Source organism: Magnolia sinica, chromosome 18 (assembly GCF_029962835.1).
Source record: "Magnolia sinica isolate HGM2019 chromosome 18, MsV1, whole genome shotgun sequence".
In the NCBI taxonomy this organism is placed as follows: Eukaryota; Viridiplantae; Streptophyta; class Magnoliopsida; order Magnoliales; family Magnoliaceae; genus Magnolia; species Magnolia sinica.
In genome coordinates this window covers 4,736,451-4,748,419 of record NC_080590.1, presented here as the reverse complement: position 1 = coordinate 4,748,419, position 11,969 = coordinate 4,736,451, and the positions used below count along the sequence as shown (strand labels likewise).

The window sequence follows — 11,969 nt, the reverse complement described above, 5'->3', positions numbered from 1 at the left end:
CAGTGGCACATTGAAGGGATATATCCACTATCATTTGAAACTATTGAGAATAACACACATGTGTTATATCTAAATTGTTCATCTGTTTTGTAAGCTCATTTTATAATATGTGCTTAAAAATGAGGCAGATCCAAAACTTATGTGGCCCCAAAGAAGTTTTCAACGGTATATATTCAATTCCTGCTGCTTTCTATGGTGGGTCCACTTGAGCTTTAGATTTACCTGATTTTTTGGCCCATGCTCTAAAATAATCTCGGAAAAGGGGTGGATGGCGTGGATATAGCCCACACATCATGGTGGGACCTACACAACTTGTTAAAATTAGGTGGAATTGCCACGGACCAATACACTTCCATCCCATTTAATTCCAAGCTTTTCCATTCTTCCCAAACATTGAGTGGATTAGGCACCGGGCCAAATGCAATTCCATCCCCCCTAATCCCATCTAATACCATGCACCAAATGCTCCCTTAGGTTCGGGGTTCCATGATAGGTTTAGGTGTAAAAACTCAGCAGGATTCATGACCATGCTCGCCACACCACAGGAAATAATAAAAATGAAAAATGCCACTCATATGTATGCGTGGGGTCACAATGGTATGCCTTTTTTATTGGACCCTCAAGATGAATGGAAGAAACACTAATTATCTGAGTTTCTAGAAGCAATTTTACATTGTTACTATTTGTGTTTTACATACGATTTTTTTTTTTCTTCTTTCTATTGGAATGATAATGATAATTCGTATGTACGTTGAAATTAAGAGTTCTTAATTGATTAATGGAGTAGATTTCACACATACAATACGGTAGCCCTATAGTTCCCACGTGTTTTACACGCTGCTTGAAACAGGTGGCGCCGGTGGTTCTCGTTCACCGAAGTTGCCGCTTGTAGAGACCTAGGAGGCAAGTCGCGTGCAAGCCAAGCGAACGTCGAACACGTGTGATATCAGGACGTGGGCCAGAACGGAAAATTCGGACGCGGATTAGATACTGACGGACGTCACCAAGTTCTGTGGGCCGCACTATGATGTATGTGTTGTATCCACACCATCCATCCATTTTGAAATATCATTTTAGGGCAGGAGTGAAAGAATGAGGTTGATAAAAATCTGTAGTGAACCCTACCACAAAAAATAATGGGGAGATTAATTCCTACGGTTGAAACTATCCTAATGCCCACCATAATGATTATTTGAAATCTAACTTGCTCAAAAGTTAAAAAAGATATAAAATAAGAAAAAGCACAAATATCAGTTTGATCTAAAACTTTTGTAGCCTTTAGAAGTTTTTAGTGGTGGGTGTTACTGTCTCCACTGTTTCCTGTGCTGGGTCCACTAGAGCTTTATATTTAACTCATTCTTTGGATATTGACCTAAAAGGATCTCCACAGATGGATGTAAGGTATAGATACAAAACATACATCATGGTAGGGCCCACGGAACCTGGTGACGTCACTCCATTAGTGAGTCTCGCCACTTAACCTGACATAGCGTTGGGCCCACCATGTAGTTTGTAAGAAATCCACCCATAAATTCATTTTGCAAACTCATTTTAGAATATGTTACAAAAAATGAAGTGTATCCAATATTAAAGTGGGCCACACGAGAGTAAACAGTGGAAATTCGGTGTTGAAACATTCTTATGACCATATGAGTTTTGTATCAGGATAATTGTTTCATGATATCACTTCAACGGTTTGGATGGCATATAAACATCAAGGTGGAAAGTTTAACGGTAGGAATTTCTTTCCTCAAATTTCCCTCTCGTGAGACACTTGAGTTTTGAGTCTCTCTCAATTTTTATGTTATAAGTACTAAAATGAGGTCTAAAACCGGACGTAGGGAGTGGATTTTTCAAAAACATCTCTCTGGGGCCCACCCAGCATCCCTTTATGTTAAAAGGCTTTTGCCGGAAATCCACGTCCGGAAAATTCCCCCAATCCACGCCGCGGTTCACCATTTTCACCCACTCGCTTTAAGATTACGAGTGAGGTCAAATCCCCGAAGACCCTAACGTCACGTGCAACGGGATATCACTCTCCACCCGGCGAACCTTGACGACATTTGTCAGGACGCGGATTAGATACTGACATGTTGAGTTGAGAGACTCGATACTGAAGTGACGTCACTAACTTTTGTGGGCCCCACCATGGCGTATGTTTTATATCCACACCGTCCATCCATTAAGAGAGATCATATTAGCCCATAATCCAAAGAATGAGTCAGATCAAAAGTTCTAATGGACCCCACCACATAAAACAGTGGAGAGAGTGACACCCACCATTAAAAAGTTTGAAGGGCCATAAAAGTTTTGGATCAAGCTGATATTTATGTTTTACCTTCTTTTATGTCTTATTTAACACATGAACGGATTGGATATCAAATAAACATTATGGTGGACATTTCGAAGGTTTCAACGGTGGGCGTTACTCTCTCCACTGTTTCTGTGGTGGGGTCCAATCCAGCCTTCTATCGGCCTCATTCTTTGTATCTTCTCTAAAATGATCTCTCAAAATGTAATAGACCATGTAGATACAAACATATATCATAGTGGGTTCACAGACGCTGGTGACGTCACTTCAGTAGCGAGTCTCGCTACTCAATCTGTCAGTATCTAATCCGCATCCCATATGTCGTCCGTCTAACTCCTTCGGAGAAATCCGTCCGTCTATTCACGCCTTAAATGTTGCGCCGCCGGTCCGCGTCATACAATTTGCGAACGATAAATACTCCATGCAACGGCGCATCTGCTAAGCCCAAATAAAAATCCCAATCATTCGTCAAATTTGAAGACATGTAAGTGATCAGATCCGTTAATTGGTCGGGCCCATAGATATTAATTTATATGAAATGTTTTTATTCTAAAATAATACTCAATATAAACGTATAATACTAAATTTATTTAGTATTTCTAAACCGTCAAGTTTTCCCCGCTGACTATGTGAGTGTACGGAACCATCTTGAGGATTGTATATTGGATATATTACCATGATTCACATGACAATAGGTGCAGATGCATCACACGTATTACTTACTAGCACGTGTGTGGCAAATAGCATTGGGCGTTTGCAGATGTACGTCGGCAAATCAGGCTAGCTACTCGGAGAATCTTAAGAACATGCCACGTTGACGGCCGAGACCTTCCACAGCTCCACGCGACCCGAATTGCTCAAACAGCTGGTTACCTCGCGTTGGGCTACCCAGCACGGTCAACGTGGTAGAAAGTACTTAACTTGAATAAGATCCATGCCGTCCATCACGTAAAGAACCCCCTTTTGTTGGATTTTATGCCAAAAAATCAGGATGATTGAAGAAAAAAGTGACCGATCTAAAAACTTTATACCTTCAAACACTAAATTCAAGTTTTGTGGTCCCAATGAGGCTTTTATGATTATATTTTTTTCTTTTAATGGATAAAATGAGGCATCGTACCTTATGGACGGGGTGGATCTAATTAAATTCCATTTATGTGCCTCTCGATTTGAGAAAGTAACCCCGGTAGTAACCTAGCGCGTCTCCCCTCTATTTCAAACTTAACCAAGGTTAGATTTCCTGAAACTCAGGTTCGAACCATGGGTCAGAAGCTATATATTCCCAAACACCCACGAAATTTATCTTCTTTCTCTAATTTCCCTTCTTCTGAGGAAAGAAAAGAAAAGAAAATAAAAAAAAACGAAGCAAAAAGTAAAACCATAATCCTCCCGATTTTATTTTTGCCTCGTTTTTCCAAGAAAATGCTCCTTGCATTTCCTCAGCACGAATTTGCAGACTGAAAGGCAATTTCGTCATTTCATCCCATTTCCGTCTCCAAGATCGTCTCTCCGAGATGTCGGATTCTTCTAGAAGATTCGGAATCGGCTACGCCCTCGCACCAAAGAAGCAGCAGAGCTTCATCCAGCAATCCCTCGTCAACCTCGCAAGAGATCGCGGTATCGATCTTATCCGCATCGAATCCGACCGTCCGCTTGTTGATCAGGGGCCGTTCGACTGCATCCTCCACAAATTGTCCAGCGATGGCTGGAAATCCCAGCTCCAAGAATACGCCACCAAGAACCCCGGCGTCTTTATCATCGATCCGCCCGACGCGATCCAACGGCTGCACAACCGCATCTCCATGCTCCAGGTGGTGTCCGAGATACAGGTCCCGCAGGAGCACGAGACCTTCGGCATCCCCAAGCAGATCGTGATGTATGACTCTGCCACGCTTTTGGACCCTGGCGGCCTCCGCTTCCCTGTCATCGCGAAGCCCCTGGTGGCCGATGGCAGTGCCCGGTCCCACAAGATGTTGCTTGTGTATAATCGCGATGGGCTGATCAAACTACGGCCCCCAATTGTGCTGCAGGAGTTTATCAACCACGGTGGGGTCATCTTCAAGGTTTATGTCGTCGGTGATTATGTCAAGTGTGTGAAGCGCAAGTCGCTGCCGGATGTATCTGAGGAGAAGCTCGACAGCTCCGAGGGGTCGCTGTCGTTCTCGCAGGTGTCTAACGTCACACCTCAAGAACGGACGGACGAGAACTACAGTTATCTGCATTTGGAAGACGCCGAGATGCCGCCCCTGAGCTTCATTACAGATATTGCGAGGGGGCTCCGGCAGGCCATGGGCCTCCATCTATTCAATTTTGATGTGATCAGAGACGTCAAGGTTGGAAATCGGTACCTTGTTATTGACATAAACTACTTCCCAGGGTATGCGAAAATGCCGTCGTATGAGACTGTCTTGACGGATTTCTTTTATGATATCCTTCATCAGAAGAAGCCAAAGGAATTGCCTAGCAGGTTGGAAAAACTGGAGGATGGAGTTGTTGCAAGGAATGATAATTGCTTTGATGGGGATGATAAATCTCTTCTTTCGCCCCAGAGCAGAGAAGGAAAGGTGAACCCTGGTGAACCCTAAGGAAATGCACCCTGGCATATGCTGTGATTGTCTGTGGGTTATTGGTGGGTCGGCTGAAAGAGTGGGTCAAGGGCTTCTGCCACGTTTTGTGGTTTTTGATTGGGCACCGTAAAGGCAATTTCTCTGCTCTCTTGCTGGTTTTAAGGCGGAAGTGAGCGAAATTCACTCATCTTCTGTATTGCAGCTGCAAGGTAGCGAATAAATAGGGTTCGGTGCGTTTTGGGTTTCTGCCTTTATGACGGCTTTGTTTGGCATTTCGGATTGAACTTGTATATGCTGCCATGGTGCCAGGATAGGTATTCTTTTCAATTACTTTGAACTTTAGGAAGGTGTATTTCCATGCTTCTGAGCTGTTCTTAGCCTGTAACATCAGGTATCTTTAGTGCATGGATTTTGCAGTTTTTTGCCCATTTATATCCAAATTTGCATATATGGAAGTCTCATTCAACCAGTATTTCTTGCCAATTGTTGCTTTTAATTACGTGCTGAATGTAATTGATGTGAACATGAATGTTTTAATTGCTGGTGTATTGGGGCGTGTTGGTCAAGGGATCAGGTAGTTTTGCCTTCAGCCCACTGGATCACAAATGATCATCTGTCTCAGATATCTGACATGTGATTGTGGGTTGGTGGATCATATTTTTCACCTAGTGGGTCCTTTCCTTGGATGTCCCTCAATTGAAATCATGCTTAATGTACCACTGAGCTATATGCAGGGGGGCCTTTAAATTGACAATGGAAATGAAATTGGTTAGCCTTTGATGGGAAAAAGCTGATTGCTAGGATTGTTTGATATGAACAGGCCATCAAGAAGGACCACCCACTATATGCGTGGACTTGATTCACCAACCCACCAGCCACGTCTCAGGTATCCAGTGACAAATGCTCCTTCCTCGATTTGGCTTGCTGGATCACGGTAGGCCTCTTGACCTAGCTATAACATGCAGCAAAACCAATGGATAGATTATTATTATTATTATTTTTTTATCAAGTGAGACAAACAAAATGATTAGTTCACATTCATCTATATCTCTTAGACTTCGAATGTTTTGGTGTTTGGACATGCTAGGCATGAAATGCAATATGTGTTGATCAAGGGAATCTATTCACTGTTAGAGATGGAATAGAGAAGGTATTGGCTGCATTTAGTTGTTTATTGCAGGTCCCTGGTCATAAATGCTTGGCATCTAAATGCCGTTAATTATTGTTGTCAGGAAAAATATGTGAAGAGTCCAGGTCTCATGGTTGGATCTATGCCTCTGAAAAGATTTTATATGTAGAAGCATGTATTGAAAATAGCAAAGTTCAAGATGGAGAGCATCTCTTATTCATCTGGAAAGATTTCTGGATGGAAGCATGTAATGAATGTTTATGACTTCCAGCTAGGATCACCGATTCCCCTTATGGTTCTTGCTTAGTAATGCATTCCCGCTGTTATGATTCTTGCTTGCATTGTTCCAACTAATGGGATAACTGAAGGTGCCTTTGAAATCAATGTAAGGGCCCTTGGCTGTGAGTATATTTGATTTCTTGGGTTGTTAAACTCATTGCACTTTCCGTTGGTATTGGTTTCTCTTTGGTCTCATCTGGTTTTTAACGTTTTACGTGATTGGCTTTTATTAGTCATCATCATCATAATCTAAGCCATATCCCAACCACATTGGGGTCTGCAACACTATTTCTCCGTTCCACTCTATCAAGGGCCAGAACTTCAATTAGACCATAGGTCATCAAGACTTTTATTTCTACCTCCATGCACTGCCTTTTCGGCTATCCCATTTCCCATTTGGAGCCTTCAACATGCACCAACTCACTCCTAACAGGTGTAGTTTGTCATCTCCATTGTATATGACCAAACCATCTGAGTCTTCTTTTCCCCATCTTATTACCAATTAGTGCTACTCCCAAGTTCCCTCAAATGCATTCATTTCTAATTCTATCCTTCATCGTCTTGCCATTGATCCACCTCAACATCGTCATTTCAGCTACGCTCATCCTATAAACATGTTGTTCCTTAACTGGCCAACATTCTGCTTCCATAAAGCATGGCTGGTCTTATAACTATCCTATAAAATGTCCCCTTCAGTTTGATTGGTACATGATGACCACCTAAGACTCTAGAGGCATGTCTCCGTATCTTCCACCCATCTTGAATTCTATGGCCATCATCCTTATCAGTCTCTCCACTCTCATGAACATTGACCCATGATATCGAAAGGTGCTCTTCGAGTCAAGAAGAAATTGACACCTGTCTGGTGACTACATGGATACATCTTGTTCAGCAATCTTAACTACTTGTTGCTAAAGTTGCTAGCTTTTATTAGTCATCGTGTCACAAAACTGTAGGATCTTTCATGCAGTTGGGAGTAGAGAGGAATGGTGACGAGATGGAGTGCTGTGATTGGAGATATGAATGAGGTGGATAGGATGTGATAATTTGAATATCAGTTTGCAGATGAGCTTCTGGCACCTTTTATGATGGATTTCTAGTTTGCAATCCATTAACTTGAAGAATATTATTCCTAATTTTACTAAATCGCAACCCTAAAATTCCCAAATTCCAAAATCCCAAAATTTTCCAGACCCAAATCCCCAAAATCTGAAAATCCCTTATCCAAATCATAAATCCCTAATTCCCACGACCTGAAACCCATACTCCCAAATCTAGAAACCTTAAAGTCCTAAAATCCTTAACCCAAAATCTGAATTCCCTACCCAAAACCTCAAGCCTAATGTTCCAACCTTAATTCCTGTAAACCTAGATACCCCAAACCCTTATCCCACATTCCCTAGTCTTTAAACCGCTCTAACATGTCGAAACTCATACAAGACACGATTTTCATTGAATTCAGTTTTAACTCTATGCTAGGATGAGGGTTTTATCTCCCATAGGTTTTGGTTAACCATAAATTTATGAGATTTGCATTGCGGGACTGTCATAGGCTTGAATTTGGACATATTATGAATATAAATTTGTGAATTTATAGTAAATTAGTTTTATTTTGTCATTACATTGCTCCAGTTAATTTGTCTTTTAATTTCATGGCATCATATTAGGTCAGATCATTCTGTCATGCATCACAAATGCTAAAACAAAATTACTGTGAATGTGGTTTTTGGTGCGGTACAAAATGTTTGATACCATTCTCTTTACATGCGATGTTCCATGTCACCTTTTGGGATGGTCATTCATCTATATCACATGTCACCATCGAGAGCTCTCGGATAATGCATCTCCGTAGTCGAAGCAAAGGAAGTCATTAGAGTAATGGGTGTGACTTGTGAAGGAGTGGGTCTTGACAGTTGAGGCTGTGTGTTGAGGGAGCGTCTTTCCATTGAATTGGGTCTATTTTAGGCTAACGCCAACCCTATTAGAGAAGCAACTTATATGTTATTTGTTGTACCTGTAGTGCAAATGTTATTTTTTTCTATCATAGGAATGTTTGCACAAGGATCCTCACGTCATATTTAGATGTTGGAATGGACATGAATTAATCATGTCGTTTTTCAGCACCAAAGGTGGAAACTTTGGGATAAAGTTTTCAACAAAGGTTATTGTTATTTGTTTTTTTTCCCTTCTAAGATGCATGTTCTCCTTGTCTTTCTTTCAAATCTTTTGGGACTTGATTAAGCTTGATCTGATGAGTTTTGTTTCAGAATTCTTTGAATTCGGTTGTATGTCGTCGGAATGGGGTTGTTCTTTCATTGCTTTGGTTCTGAAGGTCCAAGGTACTGAATGTTTGAAGGATTATTGGTCTATTAGTCTTATTAGTAGTGCCGATAAAATCATCACCAAGTTTCTTAGCCTCAAGTTGAGGGTAGTCCTTCCTAAGGTGATATCTCTGCATCAGAGTGCCTTCATTACTAGGAGATAGATCTTGGATAGTTCGCTTATTGCTTATGAATGTTTGGATTCTTGTCATAGGGCTGGCATACGTAGGGGATTGTTTGTAAGTTGGATCTTGAAAAGGCTTATGATTATGTTAATTGGGTCTTTCTTGACTATATGTTGGGCCGTATTGGGTGTGGGGCCAAGTGGAGGCTATGGATGAGAGCCTGTCTCTTTGGCTAGGTTCTCTGTCCTTGTTAACGGATCTTTGTTTGGCTTCTTCCATGCCTATAGGGGCCTCCTGTAGGGGGATCCCCTATCCTCTTTATGTTCCTCGTGGTCTTTGAAGCTCTTCGTTGAATGTTGATTAGGGATTAGTCGGTTGGTATCTTTTGGGGTTTACATGTTGAGAATGTCTCTCAACATGTTAGCCACCTTCAATTTGCCGATGATGCTCCAATCTTCTGTGAAGTTGATGTTTTTATGTTGGACAATCTTAGAAACCTGATCCAATGCTTCAAAGTTGATTCGGGGCTTAGGGTGAACGTAGCCAAAAGTGAATTGCTGGGTATCCATTTGTCTGAGGTTGAGGTGTCTCAGTTTGCAGAGTCCCTTGGTTGCTGGGTTGGATCCCTCCCTTCTTCTAATTTGGGTCTGCCATAATGCATTAGTAAGTGATGGGGACATCTCGCGCATACGCGCATGCACGCCGCCTCACCTACGCACGGAGTAGGAGGGCCCCACCATCGATCTGTCTCGATGACGACGTCCAGGGAGGGCCTCCTACCTAAAAGATGAAGTTTTGTTCAAAAGATTGGGCCCGATAATCAAGAAAAGCCCATCATGGGATCTCATGATTGTGGCTCACTCGTCGGATTGATTTCATATTTTAGGTTTTGTTTATTGTTATTATTTAGAACATTGTGAACGCTTTAAATTTCTTTGTTTGATTTTAATTTTAGTTTACTTCATCGCTAAGTAATAGGTTGCGCACATGGTGCGAGTTTTGGGGTATAAGATTTTCCCTATAAATAGCCACCCCTTGTAATTCTTTTGATTCATTGAAGTTAATAAAAAAATTCCTGTTTTATTTTTCTGCTCTCTTCGTGAGTTGTGGAAGAATTCAAAAGTGGGTGCGAAGCCCTCCCTTTTCGAAGGGCTAACTACCGTGGTACGAAGCTACATCGATCCTGATTCACCCCTATCCTCTATCATTTTTTTTTCCATCTTCCCCCACCATCCGTATTTTGAATTTGTTCTTTTGTTGCATCAGATTTCTTCATTACAGCAGGTTTCCAGATTTCGGCCCGCAGGCGAGCTGAAACTTCGGCGGAGCACCACCCACAAACCGTACATCGGATTGAGCTGAGATTTGAGGGTTTTGGAGACCATCCTTGGCCGACCAGGGCCAAGGTGGCCTTTTTCTGAATAGTGGGCCCCACACACGTGCGGCCGAGATCACACGCACGTCCGTCTGGGCCATTGTTGCTGTCTACACGCGAGATCGTCTTTTGGCTCAGGTTTTTATCTTCTTTTATTTTCTCATAGCCGTTTTTCATGAATCCTAGCCCTAGATTACATTTTTCCTAAGTTATTTGCCAATTTTCTTACCTTAGGGTTCCCCGAATTGGAATTTCAGAATCCCTTGGATTAGGGACTGATTACTATGCATGCGTGGATGATTATTTCTTATCTTTGAGTATCGTTTGGTTTATAATTTTTATTGATCCAGCCCTATCATGTGTAGGCCTGGACCCGCTTTGATCCCCCTTAATTGAATGTTTGGACTTTCATGTGGGATATGGAATTTGTGTAATTGTTTCTGAACTAACGTGATCTTAAGCCTGAAATCTCGCATATCATATTTAATTTTCATGTCCTGCATCAGTAAGCCTGACAAGCGTCTTTAGGATCTGGTGATTGAGAGGTTGGAAAGGAAGTTGTCGCCTTGTAAAAGCAAGCTCCTGTCTTTTGGTGGGGGAATCACTCTTATTAAGGGAGCTCTCTACAATCTGTTGGTTTACTTTTTTTCGTTGTTCAAGCATTCAAGATTAGTCCTTGATAAGATTGATAAGCTTTGCTGTGATTTTCTGTGGCAAGGGGGAGAATCCCGAGGTAGGTTTCACCTCATAAGTTGGAAGGAGGTTTGCAGACCCTATGTCGAGGGGGGTGTTGGTATTTGTAGCTTGGATCTTGTGAACTTTGCCCTCTTAGGTAAGTGGGTTTGGAGATTTTGGTCTGAGGAGAATAGTTGGGTGGAGTAGGATCCTGACTATTGATAATCTTATGGTGCTCCGTCTTAAGTGGCAGCCTTTGTTGGCTTGTTGGCAGGACTAGGATCCTGACTATTGATAATCTGCGCAAGAGGTCCTTGGTGAGCCTTGGGGATGCTAAATTAGCGGATCACTTGTTTCTTCATTACTGCTTTTCTTCATTTTGGCCTGTAGTTTTATCTTCTTTCCGTGTCTGTTGGGTAATGTCGGGTTCTATTACAGATCTCTTCTTATCCTAATATGCTGTTTTTCTTTTCCGTTCTTGCTTCCATGTTGGCCATATCTGGTCTTATAGTGCTCCGTCTCAAGTGGTGGCCTTTGCTTGGCTTGTTGGCAGGAGTAGGATCCTGACTATCGATAATCTGCGCAAGAGGGCCTTGGTGATGCCTACCTTCTTTGCCTTCGGGATGCTAAATCAGTGGATCACTTGTTTCTTCATTATTGTTTTTCTTCAATTTGGTCTGTAGTTTTATCTTCTTTTGGTGTCTGCTGGGTAATGTCGGGTTCTATTGCAGATCTCTACTTATCCTAGCATGCTGTTTTTCTTTTCCGTTCTTGTTTTTTTTTTTTTTTTTTAAATAAATTTTTATATCGCCCCTTTTGTTTTGTTGTTTTGTCTTTGGCCCTTGGCCTTTAATAAAGTGCATTAACTTTTTTTTTAAAAGATCAAATGTTTACACAACATCTGCATCTGTAGAGAAGCAAGAGAAAGGAAGACCCTCTACTCCACTGGCCCAACACCCTTCCAGAAGGCAGATCCATATCCCCTCTTTTCTCTGTGGAGATACCAATTCCTTTTCTTTGTGGATCCAAACACACCTTCATGATGTTTGTGTTCTGGAGGATATAGATTGCAAGAGTAAGGATGCCAGAGAGCAGAGGATGAAGTTGTTTTGAGATGGAGCCATTCACATGGTGAAGTGAGCAAGTTCAGGGGGAAAGGGTAGGGCTTGAGAGTTTTGATGGCGATG

At 41.9% G+C, this 11,969-nt stretch overlaps 1 protein-coding gene across 7 annotated transcripts; it reads left to right on the top strand.

Moving 5' to 3' along the window:
• The first annotated feature begins 3,646 nt into the window (after positions 1-3,646).
• LOC131232581 (inositol-tetrakisphosphate 1-kinase 1-like) lies at positions 3,647-11,652 on the top strand. Of its 7 annotated transcripts, XM_058228907.1 has the most exons (4): positions 3,647-5,192; positions 5,699-5,812; positions 11,057-11,092; positions 11,372-11,652. In XM_058228907.1, exon 1 carries the CDS (start codon positions 3,826-3,828, stop codon positions 4,894-4,896), a length of 1,071 nt encoding a protein of 356 aa, XP_058084890.1. In that variant the 5' UTR covers positions 3,647-3,825; the 3' UTR covers positions 4,897-5,192; positions 5,699-5,812; positions 11,057-11,092; positions 11,372-11,652. The 7 variants fall into 7 exon arrangements, with proteins under 7 accessions (XP_058084890.1, XP_058084889.1, XP_058084887.1 ...); XM_058228906.1 differs by lacking the exon at positions 5,699-5,812; XM_058228904.1 differs by lacking the exon at positions 11,057-11,092 and having other exon boundaries at positions 11,336-11,652.
• The last annotated feature ends 317 nt before the right edge of the window (positions 11,653-11,969 follow it).